The sequence below is a fragment of the Caretta caretta genome, chromosome 5 (assembly GCF_965140235.1).
Source record: "Caretta caretta isolate rCarCar2 chromosome 5, rCarCar1.hap1, whole genome shotgun sequence".
NCBI classification, from domain to species: domain Eukaryota; kingdom Metazoa; phylum Chordata; order Testudines; family Cheloniidae; genus Caretta; species Caretta caretta.
This window is the reverse complement of record NC_134210.1, coordinates 56,570,202-56,588,393: the sequence shown is the minus strand read 5'-3', so window position 1 is coordinate 56,588,393 and position 18,192 is coordinate 56,570,202. Positions and strand designations below refer to the sequence as shown.

The 18,192-nt window shown below is 38.7% G+C and overlaps 1 protein-coding gene across 2 annotated transcripts in view; it reads right to left on the bottom strand.

The window, feature by feature from the left end:
• Window positions 1–2,975: 2,975 nt before the first annotated feature.
• Window positions 2,976–18,192, bottom strand: part of RASA1 (RAS p21 protein activator 1) — a 124,149-nt gene continuing 108,932 nt past the window's right edge. For both annotated transcript variants that reach the window (XM_048851924.2, XM_075128561.1), the window contains exons 22-25: window positions 17,337–17,425; window positions 11,765–11,842; window positions 10,086–10,220; window positions 2,976–3,836 (exon numbers count right to left, since the gene is read on the bottom strand). In XM_048851924.2, coding sequence (XP_048707881.2) covers window positions 3,753–3,836; window positions 10,086–10,220; window positions 11,765–11,842; window positions 17,337–17,425 — 386 coding nt within the window. In that variant the 3' untranslated portion in view covers window positions 2,976–3,752. The remainder of the gene's footprint in view (window positions 3,837–10,085; window positions 10,221–11,764; window positions 11,843–17,336; window positions 17,426–18,192) is intronic.

Here is an 18,192-nt window from a genome sequence, read left to right as displayed (position 1 = left end):
GCATTTTCCTCAGTAAGGGGGCCCGTGTTCTTACCCATTGCCCTAGCCTGTTCTGGCCCTAGTGTACAAATTTCATAGCATGTTTCAAGTGGTTTGTTGGGCCCATAATGTACCACTGTGGTGGTAATTGGTGCAATTGGAGGATATTTCCTCCCCTCCTCCTCTACCTGAGATCTCATGCTCTCTTCGGGGCAGATGGTGGAGTATAGCTGTCACTTTAATCTGAAAGTGCTATTTCCCTTTTGCACTATACCCATCTCAATCTGATTTCCTTGACTCATAACACCTTAAGGGATCAGTATGTATGGCACTTATAACCCCTTGTGATCTTTTCAGTTTCTCTTTTAACTTGTGTATTCTATGATCACACAGAGTATGATTCCCAGTATCCTCTTTGGCTTTTGTGACCTCTTCATCAGCTCCCTTACTGCAGCCTTGGAATCTTCTAATTTCTTTGCCAGTATGTAATTCTCTTTCTTTTTCTTTATTAAATTTCCATTTCGTTCTTTGATTTGTTCTTCTAATTGGTTTATCTGCAGTGTTTGAGTTAATGTTAGAGCTGATGTGGTGTTATGCTGCATAGTGAGCTTTTCTAATTCAGCTTCCTTGCTGTTTACTTGTCCTTGAGCTTTGGAAGGAGACTCCTGGTAGAGGTTCACCTGCTCGTCTAGCTGTTTAGCTACCATTACTAGGCTCTTTTCTTGGTTTTCTTATTAGGGGAGGGCTTAGAGATCACAAATCTCTCCCATGTTTTACACAATTTACCCAATGCACTTCCCCCTGAAAATAACTTCTCTTCCCATGGGTTCTGATTTTTCCCAAATAAGTTGACACAAAATTCAAGGGAGTTTTTATTAATCTGCTTTGTCCATCTGGTCGATCCAAAAACCTTTACTGCTATCTTACACTGTCAGCTAATATCCTACCCACCAAAATGTTCAGCCTATCACAGAGAGGCCAGAGCCTCTCTATTTCTCAGATAGCTTTCTATTTCTGAGTCTATCTGCGCCCACCAGGCCGCGATGGCCGGAGCCCCTTTCCCATCCGCCGGGCTTACAAAGCCAGCATATGTCTTGCACTCACTGGGCTGTCACAGCCGGAGTGCTGATACAACAGAGCTCAGTGTCAGCACTGGCTTGTTGTGCCCATGAGGCTTTCTTGGAAGTAGAACTGGCAGCACTCACCGAGCCACAGAGGCTGGAGTCTGCCAGTCTCGCTAGGTCCGTTGAGCCGGGGCTTTACTGTGCTCCCCCAACCTTTTGGCCAGAGCGGGTACACAGAGCGGGTACTACAGCTCAGGCAGCGCACCTCTCAGCACCTCCCACAAAGTGTGTGTTGGAGAGTCATCAGCCAATCGCTCAGACAAACAATTTTGTTTACATGTTGCGTGCAGTAGATAATGTTGCCTGCTTCTTGTTTACAATGTCACTTGAAAGTGAGAACAGGTGTTCACATGGCACTGTTGTAGCTGGCGTTGCAAGGTATTTACGTGCCAGATGCACTGAAGATTCATATGTCCCTTTGTGCTTCAACCACCTCAGAAGACACATGTCAATGCTGATGATGTGTCCTGCTTGACAATGATCCAAAGCAGTGCAGACCAACGTATGTTCATTTTCATTATCTGAGTCAGATGTCACCAGCAGAAGGTTGATTTTCTCTTTTGGTGGTTTGGGTCCTGTAGTTTCTGCATCGGAGTGTTGCTCTTTTAAGACTTTTGAAAGCATGCTCCACACCTCGTCCCTCTCAGATTTTGGAAGGCACTTCAGATTCTTAAACCTTGGGTCAAGTGCTGTAGCTATCTTTAGAAATCTCACATTGGTACCTTCTTTGCCTTTTGTCAAATCTGCTGTGAAAGTGTTTTTAAAATGAACAACATGCTGGGTCATCATCTGAGACTGCTATAACATGAAATATATAGCAGAATGCGGGTAAACTAGAGAGCAGGAGACATTGAACTCCTTGGGGGAGAGCTGTGTCACAAATGTAATTAACATATTTTTTAGCAAGTCATCAGTATGGAAGCATGGAACGGTAGCCGAAGCATGAAGGGGCATATCTGGAATGTAACAACCTTGCAATTCCGGCTACAAAAGTGCCATCGGAATGCTTGTTCTCACTTTCAGGTGACATTGTAAATAAGAAGCAGGCAGCATTATCTCCCATAAATGTAAACAAACTTTTTTGTCTTAGTGATTGGTTGAAAAAGAAGTAGGACTGAGTGGACTTGTAAGCTCTAAAGTTTTACATTGTTTTGTTTTTGAGTGCAGTTATGTAACAAAAAAAATCTACATTTGTAAGTTGCACTTTCATGACAAAGAGATTGCACTACAGTACTTGTATGAGATGAACTGCAAAATACTATTTCTTTTATAATTTTTACAGTGCAAGTATTTGTAATAAAAAATAATATAAAGGGAGCACTGGACATTTTATATTCTGTGTTGTAATTTAAATCAATATATTTGAAAATGTAGAAAAATACCCCAAAATATTTAATAAATTTCAACTGGTATTCTATTGTATGATTAAAACTGTGATTAATCATGATTAATTTTTTAATCATGATTAATTCGAGTTAATCGCATGAGTTAACTGAGATTGACAGCCTAATAAAAAACAATCGTAAGGAAAAACACTGAAACTGAGTTGTTCATCGAAAGTCCCACTTTTGTGGCTGGATATCAGAGGAGAATATGAAACAACAACTGTTATTTTGAGGTCCCCTACTAAAAAATAGAGAAGATGAGTTTGAAATGTTCACTCCGAAGATTTGATTTGCATGTGAGTAGACAACAAATAACAAGTTCACAAAACAAACTTCAAAAATTCAACAAATTTATCCAGTTTTCATAGATATTCTAACTACAAATTGATTTTATTTTAAAAACTGATTTTTGAAACACTTAAAATTATTTTCAAATAGTTATAGAAATCATGTCTGACTTACATTACACAACACACCAACCACGCTATACTTTATAAAATGGTTTAATGAATGCATGCATGTCTGATACAATGATCAATAAATTTATTGAGTTCAAATTATTTACTGTTGAAAACATTTTACAAAAGCATTGTGATTTATCTGGATATACAATCCTTGATGGAAGAATTATTCAAACAGACAGAATCAGTGGCACATTAAAAAATAAAGCTGACGAGACCCATTCTGCATATTCTCTTTCAACATAATTCCAGCAAGAGAAACAGCATGGTGTAAAAAGTGTACAGCAAAAGATTGTTCCTACGATAATGTCAAATTCTTGAAACTGTAAATACAAATTAAAGTGGTTGGACAGTCAAAGTCATAATTGTAACCAGTCAAATTACAGTAAGAAATGTTTTCAATCCAGTTATACTTAGCTGTCAAAACAATGTGTTTCGTTTCTTGTCAGTTGACTATAAATTCTTTTCCAACAGACAGCAAAACTTTGGCAACATGTTGAAAATAATTTTTAAAGTTTCAGACACAGTCACAGCATTTTCTTTGTGGAAGGTGATCTGTACACCAAGGCTCAGAGGTTGTGAAAATTGGTTCCATGTGGAAAAAAGTGCATACATCCTGCACAGATAGCTTAAAATTATCTGCTGGTAGAAACATTCACCAACAGAATCTCTGTTTTCTTTTTGCATAGTTCACACATCACTGGGAATGTGAAAAAAGGTGTGCTATTTTTGGCAAGAGCAAGAAGGAAGTGATATTGATGTGAGCTGCCATGTTGGGCATGCTGGATCCATGCAGAAGTCTGCTACCTGATGTTATTAGACACTGAATACTGATTTTGTTTTTGCTGAAGCAGTTCTGTAATAGCTAGAAGCTTCTTCAGGACATGCTGTAGAAATAAAGTCAGTAATAGTAATATTATGCACAAATAATTAGGAAAATATCACATCAGGAAACCAAATTTTCTTGATACGTTTTCTAATTCTCTATGTAAACTTCTTCATGAGACTTGCTTTTATACATCCGTGTGCACAGCTTTCCATTACACAGTTTAAAGTAAAATGAAATAACTGATCTGACTCATTGGTCTTTAAAGCAATGTTCTGATCTGAAAAGTGACTGTAAAAATAACATTTGATGTAGAGAGAGAAATACAACAACGGTCTAAATTTAAAATGTTTAATTTTTTAAAAAAATTACAAACTTAAGCTGGAATATAAAAGTCAAGTCGAGTTCTCTCCTTCTCAAACATCAGTGAAAAGGATTATTTACGCCAAGATGAGTTCTTAGTTACTTCACAGATAAGAACAGAATTGGACAGGCAACTGAAACAAGTCTATGGACAATGCACATAAAGGACAGAATACAGTTTACTATTTTGGGGGTTGGCTCCACAGGGCTAACAGATGTATAGACTGAATTTAGTTACTAAAATAACCAGATGCCACTGGAGCAGTTATGCAGAAAAGATGCAATTTTTACATATTCATTTTTCAGGACAGAATTTTAGGTTACTATGGCAGAAAGTGGCCTGTAGCACTTAACTGCCTCACACTGTGGTTCTCAACTGCCAGGTCTTTTCCTTCCCCACCAGAAATAGGGGTTCAGAAAATTTTCCTTAAAGGAACTAAACTTCACTTCCAGGAATACAAACATATCAAAAAAGCTCCGATAGCACATCCACAAGCCTCAAATACTTCAGATTCTTTCCAAAAAGGTGTTTTAGTTTATTTTATGCTGCTAAAAGTCGTGTTCAAGAACAGGTGTCAAACGGACAACCCTGTCCCCTTGTCTATAGCCACACACACACGCCATTTTAATGAAAGCTTCCCCTATCCTGCCTTACTAGTTTGACCCTTGTCTTTTCCTTCGTCAAGACTTTCACTGATGATTATTGTAATAATTGTTAGCCAAAACATATACATTATATACACACCCACACACCATATTAATAGCTATTATGAGCATGGCATTAATATAATGTGTGTGTCTTGGTTAGCAATATTAAATTGTACTGCTTATTCTTGCTCACTTGTGCTAAGGCTTATATCCCACAATGCCCTGGGCAAGTATAGCTCAGCACTTGCTTAGGAAAATACAAAAATGTCAAAAATAGATGGATGATGAGCATTATGTGAAACAAAGGTACAATGAGGTACAAGGAAATAATGTAAAATGTATGGATGGTTTGTATTAAGGACCATCTTTATGCCCCTTAACATTTGGAATTTAATATTTCAAACAAAAGATGGGAAGTACAGGAAGGCACCAAAGACAATGCTGGCACAAGCTGGCTAGTTAAACTTTAAGTGACATGAACAGTGCTCTGCAACTCGCAAACAGCCATGCTATAAAAGATGGCTGGTTTAAGGTAGGCATTTGGGAAGCATATCTTCTGTGTAAGGTGAACTGAACACACTACACGAATTCACTTTCTGAGAAGGATTAGTGATGTATTACTTTCTTTCCTATACCATATTTAGGGCCCTACCAAATTCACCGTCCATTGTGGTCAATTTCACGGTCATAGGATTTTAAAAATCATAAATTTTATTATTTCAGCTATTTAAATCTCAAATTTCATGGTGTTGTAATTGTAGGGGTTCTGACCCAATAAGGAGTTGTGTGGAGAGGTTGCAACACAAGGTTAGTGTGTGCGCGTGGGGGGTTGCGGTACTGCTACCCTTACTTCTGCACTGCTGCTGGCAGTGGCGTGATCTTCGGAGTGGGGCAGCTAGAGAGCAGTGGCTGCTGGCTGGGAGCCCGGCTCTGAAGACAGAGTCACCGCCAGCAGCAGGGCAGATGTAAGGATGGCCTGGTGTGGTATTGCCACCCTTACTTCTCCTCTGCTGCCTTCAGAGCTGGACTCTTGGTCAGCAGCTGCCACTCTCTGGCCACCCAGCTCTGAAGGCAGTGCAGAAGTAAGGGCCGCCCCCCTAAAATAATCTTGTGACCCCCCCCCCTGCAACTTCCTTTTGGGTCAGGACCCCAATTTGAGAAACACTGGTCTCCCCCGTGAAATCTGTATAGTACAGGGTAAAAGCACACAAAAGACCAGATTTCATGGTGGGAGATCAGATTTCACGGTCCGTGACACGTTTTCACAGCTGTGGATTTGGTAGGGCCCTAACCATACTGCTTTGTCTTTTGACGATACTTTTGGCTCAGGTTTGGTCTATTGAACATTATGAACACCAAACTGCAAGTATAGTTAATTAGCTGGTGTGATGTTATCTGATTAGAGAATGACCACACAAATCATTGTTGCTACCACTGTTATATAATTGCAATGAATCTTATACAAAGTGTAACGCATGGCCAGAAAGGCTTAAACATCCTGCAGGATAAATGACCCAGAGCTAACCTTTAGAGATATGTTAGAAAAGTATGCAAATGATAATTAGGGCTATTCCATGTTAGATAGGCTAGAATTTCGAAATGCAAACCTGTATTGTTAGTGAATTAGAGGTGATACTAATTGTATATGTTTACTTATATCTTGTTAGATGTTAGCGATGTAAACAGACAGTTCCTGTCTGTCACCATAGCTATTGCTCAGAGATCAAAAGAGAATATTAACATTTAGATAAATCTTGGGTGAAATAATGTCATTGTCTACATGTCTCTCTAAAATTTGTGACAAACTGCCCAACGTATAAATTGCCTTATGTTAATCCGTGTCGCTAATTATCGGTGATGCTTAGGAAATAGGTCTACTTCAAAGTCTCCAAAGTCCTATTGTTTGCCTAAGGACTCCGAGCTGTCGAGAGAAGGCCTGAAACGGTATAAAAACCCCTTGGGTCCTGATCCTTTTATCTCAGATCTGCTTGATGCTTCATGCAGGGGAAGCTTAAGTCATAAGACTGAGATCTTCAGTCATAGAATCATAGAATATTAAGGTTGGAAGAGACCTCAGGAGGTCATCTAGTTCAATCCCCTGCTCAGAGCAGGACAAACACCAACTAAATCATCCCAGCCAAGGCTTTGTCAAGCCAGGCCTTAAAAACCTCTCATGATAGAGATTCCACCACCTCCTTAGGTAACCCATTCCAGTGCATCACCACCCTCCTAGTGAAATAGTGTTTCCTAATATCCAACCTAGACCTCCCTCACTGCAACTTCAGGCCATCGCTTCTTGTTCTGTCAGTGAGTCCTATCTGGATCATCCTGAATATGGCCATTGGACTATAACCTACGGACTAATTCTGAAAGAACTCTTTGCAACTACAAAGCTCACCATCTCGACTATGAATCTGATCTCAGAATGGTACTCATGTCTGTATGGAAATTGATCTTTTAACCAATACTCTTTCTTTTTTTAATACATGTTAGTTTAGTTAATAAGAATTAGCTATAAGGGTGTATTTGGGTAAGATCTGAAGTATTCATTAACCTGAGAGGTAATGTGTCCAATCCTTTGGGATTGGTAGAACTTTCTTATATGATAAATAAGATTTTCAGTAATCCTCATCATATTTGACTTGGGTGTCTGGGTGGAGGTCTAAGGCTGGGTTGCTTTAAGGAAACTGTGTTGTTGGCTTCTAGGTAACCAGTAAGGTATTACAGAAGCTGTTTTGTGCTGGTTTGGTAAATTTAAGTATTGAACTATCCACCAGCTTTGGGGATTGTCTGCCCCATTCTTTGCAGTTTTGTAACTTCAGTGTCACTCCCTGGGACCCCAGACACAGCTGGCTATACATGTTAGTCAATATAGTGGATTGACTGACTTTTCTCATAGGCCACTGAAATTTGGTTTTAACCAGGACTGGATTTGAACTGGTGGCATGGAAGTGAAGTATTTTCCAGTTGTCTTTCACAAACAGCTTATACAGGACATGAGAAGGCAGTACTTGGACTAATTAAATTATGCTTGTCTGTACACTCCACTATAGCAGCCAGCAATACTTGTTTCATACAGTGTAGTAACTAGAATTGCCTAGTGGGGGAACTCCAATAATAAAAAGACTGCTCTTTGCACTTAGTAATCCAAAGACGAATACTACTTATCATCTGTGGAAATCTGAGATTGCTCAGGGCAGTGAAAGTTAAAATGAATATTATATTATAATTATATTATTATTAAGGCCGTCAAGTGATTAAAAAAATTAATCACGTTTAATCGCACTATTAAACAATAATAGAATACCATTTAAATATTTTTGGATGTTTTCTACATTTTCAAAAATATTGATTTCAATTACAACACAGAATACAAAGCGTACAATGCTCACTTTATATTTATTTTTTATTACAAGTATTTGCACTGGAAAAAAACAAAAGAAATTGTATTCTTCAATTCACCGAATACAAGTACTGTAGTGCAATCTCTTTATCATGAAAGTTGAACTTAACAAATGTAGAATTATGTACAAAAAAACCCTGCATTCAAAAATAAAACAATGTAAAATTTTAGAGCCTTCAAGTCCACTCAGTCCTACTTGTTGTTCAACCAATTGCTCAGACAAACAAGTTTGTTTACATTTGCAGGAGATAATGCTGCCCGCTTTCTTGTTTACAATGTCACCTGAAAGTGAGAACAGGCGTTCTCGTGGCACTGTTGCAGCCGGCATCGCAAGATATTCACGTGCCAGATGCGCTAAAGATTCATATGTCCCTTCATGCTTCAACCACCATTCCATTGGACATCTGTCCATGCTGATGACGGGTTCTGCTTGATAACAATCCAAAGCAGTGCGGACCGACACATGTTCATTTTTATTATCTGAGTCAGATGCCACGAGCAGAAGGTTGATTTTCTTTTTTGGTGGTTTGAGTTCTGTAGTTTCTGCATTGGAGTGTTGCTCTTTTAAGAATTCTGAAAGCATGCTCCACACATTGTCCCTCTCAGATTTTGGAAGGCACTTCAGATTCTTAAACCTTGGGTCAAGTGCTGTTGCTATCTCTAGAAATCTCACATTGGTACCTTCTTTGTGTTTTGTGAAATTGTTCTTAAAATGAACAACATCTGCTGGGTCATCATCTGAGACTGCTATAACTTGAAATATACGGCTGAATGTGTCTAAAAATAGAGCAGGGGACATACAATTCTCCCCCAAAGAATTCAGTCACAAATTTAATTAACGCATAATTTTTTTTAATGCGTGTCATCAGCATGGAAGCATGTCCTCTGGAATGGTGGCCAAAGCATGAAGGTACATTTCTGGCACATAAATACCTACAGAAGTGCCATGCAAATGCTTGTTCTCACTTTCTGGTGACATTGTAAATAAGAAGAGGGCAGTATTATCTCCTGTAAATGTGAACAAACTTGTCTGTCTCAGCAATTGGATGAACAAGACTTAGGACTGAGTGGACTTGTAGGCTCTGAAGTTTTACATTTTTTTTTTTTGTTACCTGCACTCAAAAAAAAAATAAAAAAAATCTACATTTGTAAGTTGCACTTTCATGGCAAAGAGATTACACTACAGTACTTGTATGAGGTGAACTGCAAAATACTATTTCTTTTATAATTTTTACAGTGCAAAACATCCAAAATATTTAATAAATTTCAATTGGTATTCTATTGTTTAACAGTGTGATTAAAACTGCGATTAATCGCGATTAATTTTTTTGTGATAAATTTTTTTTAATCACGTGAGTTAACTGGTATTAATCGACAGCCCTAATTATTATAATTTATATTATAAAGTTTAAGCAGAACAATTCTTGAAGGCCCAGAGAGTTTTCTTACTGGAAAAGAAAAGCTTACAACTTTTGCTTTCAAAATTAATGCAAACCAAAAAACTGAAGTGAAATAGTGGTTGAAAAGATAAAATAAAATATTCACTTTTCTAAATAGCAAAAAACATATACCATACTAGTAGCCCACAGAACCTATCAGAGAGGGAAAACTGGTTTCTGGTAAGCAGGCCTCTTCTAGGCACTTAAAAGACTTTTTGGTTTTGCTAAAGAGCACTTCTAGCCATTTTGAGTGAGAAACTTATGAACAGAATAATATTTACCTTTAGAGCTACCTCATCCTCATAACATTATACTGATGAAGTAACCTATCTGAAGCTATTTATCTTAACTGCTTAGTACAGAAGTATCAAATAAGTATTATTAAATTTGCATCAATGCTTATTGTAAAAAATGTCAACTATCTGAGATGAGGGTTTTCTGCTATAACAACTCTTACCTGCATTACGCCTCGCTCATTACTGAGTGTCCGAAGTTCATCTGAATGTGCCACACAAATCTCATGTAAGGCTGCTAGATCACGAGACAAGTCAGTTCTAGAGTGTTCTGTAGTGTCTGGAAGTTCAGGTACATTCTTTAACAAGAATTATAAAAGTGTGTTTAGAATTCATAAGTATTCATAAAATAGCAAAGGAAGTTCCATGACACTTCTCTCCACTAATCAACTGTATTGTGTAACACATTACTTTCAATACTGCAGGCAGTTACATCATTACATTCATCATATTATTCTCAGTCAGCCAAGTCTTCTACCCATGCTCTGATACCAACTATTCACTCCCACTCCACCATTATTATTATTTTGCTTTTAAAAAGGTATTTGAATGTAGTTAGAGCCTACTTCTATATTGCAACCCCTGTACTTAACTGGAATGGCCACTCCAGTGTTGCTCATCACTAATGCATCAATTTCTCTTTCAGTTGAAAGGAAAATGATCTGGTGTTGCAATCTATGCTACCTCTTTGAATTGGCTAGCAAGGGATTCTCTGGGTGGCATTTTCATCCTTTGTACCTCTTCCCCTGAAGCTAGAGATGATGAATCCATTTATTTAATTTTCTACATTTGAAGATAGCAACAGCAAAAATGGGAGAGCAGAAATTAATGGGCATGTTAATGAATATAGTAATGGACCAGATATACAGTAATCAGATACCATTAAAATAATAATCAGTGATTCAAATGTATATGTACATATTAAAATTATTTATTGAAAATCAAGAGGTTCCAAGTCTTTAGACATATACAGTAACCTAGTATTTAAAAACAACTATTTGCCCTTAATTGTAATGTGACTTACTACACAGCAACCTGAGTATTCCTTGTAAACAGCAATTTCTATTGACTATGTATCAAAAAACTAGTAAGAAGTATCTTCCAAAGTTACTTATTTAGGCTCTGATTCATGACAGCATCCCTATTCAGCAAAGCAGTTAGGCACATTTTTTATGCTTTCCTGAATCAGTCCTCTAAAACTGAGATTCCTGAAAAGTAACGTCTTACACGCACCGCTACTCCTGTTCTAGCATTTGCATTGTATTAAGTTACATGGTTTGATTTAAAGTGATTTGTAAATCTCAATTCTCTTTAAACCTTGAAATTTAGAATAATGCATAGATTGTCTTAAGTTGGCAGGTTAAGACAAGCATTCAGCTTTTTAACATTCAACTTTTTTTCTTCTATTAGGGTCAGACGTGCTAACCTCTACAATGGATCCACGCTGCCAGCCTACAGGCAAGAGTATTTATTTTTTAATATATGGTTTTGCAAGATGTGTTTTTGGTAAATCTTTGCAATATTGTAAAGAAAAAAGATCTGCCTGCTTCAATTCATGTCTGCAGTGGTGTTCTATTGTGGGTCAGATATCCGTACAACATACGTTGGCATGGCACACTAAACTAAGATCAGTGATCTACATGGTCTCTGAATTGAGACCTTAAAGATAAGTTTTAAGTTAACAATATACCCTCTAACCAGGGCGTTTGAGACAATACTCAGAAGTTGCTGGATTTCAGAGGTATTTAATGAGAACCTTTAAGATTTGTTACTACATTATTCTTTGATAGGTATAAATCTATACAACTTCTCACACGGATTGTAAAATTTATAACACTCTTACCCCAAGTTCATCTAAAAACATGATCATGCGATGTTTGTTACTCTTGATAAATGGATTTACTCCCTCCATGTAGGGCTCCTAAAATTTAAAAAGTATCATTAGAATAAATAGATACCAATTTAATCATACATACCTACTTACAATTAATAGTCAATAGTTTGTGGAGCCTAAGACTTTGCACATAATTTCAGAATGGGTTGGGTTCACTTTCTATTTGTGCCTTCAATTCTCTAGTTGCTACTCCAGTTTGAACAACATTAAATAACTTTAATTTGCTATTGCAGTCTTTGCACTCCAGATGTATTCATATAGAGTTTGCCTGTAGGCATATGCTGGCTGTGCTATATGTTTGGAATTATTCAGTTTTGAAACATGTTCCAGGCAATATCCACAATACACAACAGCAATAAGAAATGTTTTATATCTGGGGACTAAATATCTTGTTTTTTTCCTTTTAATAATGGTTAAATTTCAAAGTACTTTCTTGTGTTAAAACAAGGGTGTATTAAAAAGGTCAAAACAGCTTGATATCATTCTTCAACGTGTTACGGTCCACAGATCCATTACAATGGTATTTCAGACCGTTTGCAGTTTGGGAACTGAATCAGAACTGTCAGTTGCTTGCAACAGAAGACTGTCCCATTCCTTGAATCATAGAATATCAGGGTTTGAAGGGACCTCAGGAGGTCATCTAGTCCAACCCCCTGCTCAAAGCAGGACCAATCCCCAGTTTTTGCCCCAGATCCCTAAATGGCCCCTTCACCCTGGGTTTAGCAGGCCAATGCTCAAACCACTGAGCTATCCCTCCCCACAAGATTCCTCCATTGTTTTTGGCGCCCCCAGCAACTCAGCCAGACCTCTCTGCTGCTGAGCTTTCCTGAGAGAAATTCCAAACTTTATTGTAAATTGACTAATGATTAGCTCAATAATATGTCTAATTCTCAGCTGCTGCATTTGCCTTTGGAGAGACTGTCCCCTCAGTGGCATTTGCAGTGGCTGGTGCCTTTAGGGAGTGAGCTAGACCAGGAAAGCCAAAGGCAAAAAAGAAAGTTTTGTATTTTCTGCTTCATCCCCTTCGTGAGTGTCTCACTTGGGAGCTCAGATGGCTATGTCCAATTTACTCCACCCTTCAGCCCAGTCTAGATAGGGTCACTTAGTCTCCTCCCCTGGGCAGAAAAGGAGCTAGATATGTTAGTGAGGCTGACTCTGCTGAGCAAGATGCAGGAGCGGCCTCAGCACGCCAGGCCTCATGCTCCCTGGAAAGATACAATAGAGGGATTGGGATTTTCTGCCACACCTAAAAGATAAGTAAACTATTCAGCTGTTGCCGCCAACTGCCACTGCAAGTTGCCCATACCCTAACTATTGGGCTATTGTTTCCAGCTGCTGCTGTGGGGTCACCATGCCCTTAGGTCCATGATACTTTTCCGAGCTTCTACAGCAGGTTACTATGCCTCAACTAGCTTTACTTTCTCCTCCAGCAGCTACCCGTGCAATGACAAGAGAGACAGCAACCCATATGCAGAAAAACAATCAGACAATTAGGAGCCTCTTGGCTGACCACTTTTTTCTTTCTATATCCCTGGCCTCCGTTTTATAAGGACAGAAAGTTTCTCAGTGCATACCTGTCCAAATTCAACCTGGTGTCACTATTAAAGGTGAAAGTGACTATTTTCCCTGGTAATCAGGGACTCAGTGTTTCTCAGAGGACAGGTTTTTACATGAGAGAGTGTCTCCTTCAGAGGCAGGCATCAATTCAGCCGCTTCTTTGGGCATGAAAATAAGTGGCCTCAAAACCAAACAGAAAACAAAAACAAAACAAACGAACAAAAGAACCTTCATTTGATACACTAAGTTCCTCCCAAGCTTTCAGGAACAACGATAACATGGATGGACAATACTGTAAGCATGGTCCCACTCAGCCTTAAAAATTTCATAGACTAACAGCTTCAACCTGAAAAAGACAGTGGGATACCAATCTACCTCAAGTAGATATGTGGGATTCTGGTCCCTGAAGTCAGATCATAAGGCAAATCAGTTCCTAGCTCTCTTAGTGATACAATGGAAACTTTATGGAAAGCTGAGCGTATTTAGCATCACTGGAAAAGCTGATTTACAATCCTGGCTCTTGCCAATGCTATAGAAACGAATACTGGTCATATAACAAGTTGAAGCAGTCCTGAAGTAAAACAAGAGACAATATCACTCCACAAGTGGTAGTTAGAGTAAGTGTGCTGAGGAGAAGACAGTAGCTGCTCTCAGTTGCTAGGCCCCCAGCTGGGCTTTTAATTTGGGAGCAAAATGGCTACCTATAACTTTGGTCAAAATGAGGTCACTAGACATTGTTGAGAAGTGGGTACATTATGGAGTTCTGCAAGAATCACAAGATGATTTTTGTCCCATTTCCAATCTCAAGCAACCTGGGGAAATGCCACAACATTCCTATCCATCATCCATGTCAGATCAAAGCTAAGCAACTGGTTCCACATTCTATTCCTGGCCGGAGACAATAAGGAACAAACAGCAGGGCTCTTTCTGAAACATCTGAATAAGTTCCCACAGGAGGTTTATTGTCACTTCCCTTTTTAGTATCCCACATAAAATTCTTCCGTTTTATATAGGGATGACAGCTTCCCCCTCCCACTCCAGAATCAGTGTCTCTTGCAGGATCATAGTTGTATTAATAGTGGCTTAAAGGAAAAAGAAAATTCACTTTCATCTCATCATGGGCATTTTTTCTGATCAGGACTATGTACAGAGAGAGCTGAAAGACACTCTGATTCAATTTTGAATTCATGATAAAGACAGACACATGGTGCCAGGGAAGTCAATCGCAGACCTAAGATGATGATGAATTATAGCAGGTATAAGGATAGAAGAAGAAGAAGAAGAACTGAAACTGGCTATAAAGGAAAAGTCACAGAAACAAAAATTAAATTCTTATTGGAACCTGGTGTATGAGAAACGTATCCAGTAAAACCTGTTATCCCCTCCAAATCCTACCCGATCACATCTGCTGGCAGACAGCCAATTCCAATTATATATTCTCCACTCCCCCTCGACTGAGTGCAGAGAATCAAATTTAGTTGAACGTCAGAGAGCCACACAAAGTGATCCTCAGATGCCAATTGGAGATAATGAAGGGGGCTCATTCAAGTCTCAATTAACACCAGGGAATAGATACCAGAGAGAGTGCACAGCATCCATCAGCTGGAACACAATGATTCACTGAGGTCTTGGAGCACTGCTCCTTTCATGCATAACAGATTTGTTCTGACTGTGACAGTTAACATGTCATAAACAAACTAGGAAGAACAGGATCACAGACCTACCCCAGAAATGAAAATAAATTTATCCTCTCCTGGGCAGAAGAAAGTTGCCTATCTCTATGTGCACTGCCCATCAAGGGGGAGATGAACCAAAGCTTACATGGCAGAAGTTGGATTGAGCAAAGTGGAACCTGTATCCAGAAGTACCCTCACTCATAAATCAATTTTGTGGGCTGGCGATTGACCTCTTTGCACCTGAAAACAGCTGTAAAGTACACTGTGCCCTCTCCACGTATCAGGATCTTGGATGCAAGATGGTGAATGACCTCTTTCGTAAAGCTGGGCAAGGTATCTGCCATACGATTTCCAACGTTTTCTACTGCTCCACAGTATCATACCAAAGATAGGAAGGAGAAAACAGAAGTGATGTTATGACTTTCTGGTTGAAGAGGCTATGACCCTCAGATGCCAGAAGGTCCAGTGCTAGGTTAATCAGGTCTATCTCACAAGGGTCTGTAATTGCAAAACCAATTATCCACCCAGCTCCAGACAGATTCAGAATGGATACCTGGATGAAGCACATATCACTCCCACTGACCTTAAAAAAAAAAAAAAAAAAATCAACAAATAGAACGTATTCTATTCTACTGGCTGATGCAAAGTCTGCAGTTTAGCTACTGTGTTAAACCAGTGAAACATGACCTTTAGTTCCTCCAGAAGGGACTTGATGTGGGTATATGAAAGTATCCAAGCAAAAAGGTCAAGTTGCTGTATTATAATGCAATTAAAGCATGCTCAAGAAAAGGAAGGGGGGTTTATTGTGTGTAACAAATCCCAAAATTAAATGCTTCCTTAAGGCAACAATCCAACAAGGTCACAGAGCATGAAACCTCATTCTCATTACAGAACTGTCCAGACTGAAACTCTGCAGGACGTATCATACTTCCTATCCATTAACATTAAACCTCCGATAGCTACGATCTCCAATCAGGTGAGTTTTCAAGTCCGGAGCTTTCTTGGAGGAGATTCAGTATTGTGCTTTTAATTCAGACAAATAGTCCTCACCACTGTCATAACATTCATTTACAAAAGTAAATTCAAGAAATATTTTTCCTTCTGTCAAGCATAAAAAGCCAGTCCTTCGCAGCACTGAATCTCTGGACAGAGAAGGCATGTCTCCTGGGTTGATATCTGCTAGGTAGCTACGTGGCCATCAATACATACATTCACCCATGTTCTATTTAATGGTCAATCCAATCTTTTAGCCAATGCCATTTATTGGAATAAGTCTTCTCCGGACCTAGTGTCCAGGAGGAGATGGACAATATATAATATAACCTATTTTGGATGTCCATATTTAAAAGATGATCCCACTTCCCAACCTTGAAGCACGTTACTGTGAAAATCCCATTGTAATGGATCTGTAGACTTTAGCACAATGAAGTCTAGGAAAATTTCTGTTCTCACCTGAAAAATTCCTTTCTTTGAGTAAGTAAAGTCCAAAGATCCAGTCTGCCCTGGAGATAATTTGGCATCCAGAGCAAACATAGAAATTACCATATGAAGATGTAGGTTTGTTTTCATTAGGGAAAATTTCTCACATTCTGTAGCAGAAGCTGTCATGCCTTTTCCTCAAACTATAGTTTACACAATCTGTAATTTACGAAAGCAGAGCTAAATTATCCTAGCTGCGGAAATTGTCTCCAGTGAAGGGAACTTCAGCAGGCAGAGCAATCCTCTGCTGCCAGTGATTGACAAGATTGTTCCTGCCCCACAGCCAGGAGGAGGAGGAAGGACAAATGTAACAGATCTGTAGACTTTAGCACAATTAAGAAAGGAAATGCTCACAGAACAGAAACCAAAATAACCAACCAAAAGATGAATATAAGAGGCTTACATGAAACACTCCATTTACTCATGGGACTTAAGATCGGAACATATCAAGAGGGAGACTTGCAGTTTCTCCCCCTAAATTTAGTAATGATTTGTAGTGAGCACTTCTGGCATACACTATGCAAGCAAAGCTTTTTGAAAAAATCAGCACCTCCAGAAAGAGGGAAATTGATTTGCTTCTGAAATCATCTCAATGAAAGCATTTGCTTGCTTTTGGGAACAAAGATTTTGTATATCTGAAATATTTTATAACTGGGGTTAAACTTTCATACCATGTGGACCAAACTAACTTAAACATTAGAATACACCTCACTAAATGGACAATCATTGTTTTTAGAACTTGTTTGACCTATGCTATATATGGCAAAGATTTCACAGTCTTTAATTACAGTTTAACTATTCATAGTCACCTTAGCTCCAAACTCAACCAGATTTGCTAAGTTCTGCACAGACTTGGCGACCAGCGTCAGTGTTCTTGCAGCAGTGGAAGAAGGAGAATCTGAGAGAAACACATTCACAGCTGATTTCAATTGAAACTACAATTAAAATCTTGTACAGTTGGTCATGTCAAAATATTAATTTTCTATCCAATACTCAAAGAGTGATCCTGGTATTACAACCAAAATAAAGTGGCTGCAAACAGAATTGCATGGGGAGGGGGGCATTAAAGGAAATCAATGTGGCATTTTCAAACCAGACTTCCTACAGCAGTGGATAGTTTTTTCTACCTGTGGGGGGAAAATCCCACCATCCTTGGATACACTCCTCACACACTCAAATGAAAAAGTAGTGATTTCTGAAAAGGCTGCTAGAGATGGACATTTAGCCTTTCTGTGTTAAGTAAAAACCGAAAAACTTCCATAAAAATTGGAACTTTTCTTTTCAGCAGGATAGTGCTTCATCATCAGATTAATGAATGTTTTTCAGTTCAAGAATATACCTAAAGAGAATGACGACACTGGAGCTCTTTATTTTATATCCACATGCAAGTGATCCTGCAGTGTCACGTAACTCTGGCTACTAAATTATATTTTAAATTAAAAATGACTAACCATGCCCATTTTCTTTCAACGGAAAAAGGAATACAAGCTAGACATCATATACCAACTTAAGTTTTATCTGTAAATCTGTACAGTAAACACATGCACGTTAATCAAAAGGCAAGAATTCATGTGCTGAAGGTATATCTCAAGCAGCTAGGATTTCTTTGCGTCCATCCCATTGCCAGAAATGGGACACAGTGAAAATGTTAGTACGAGGAGATGG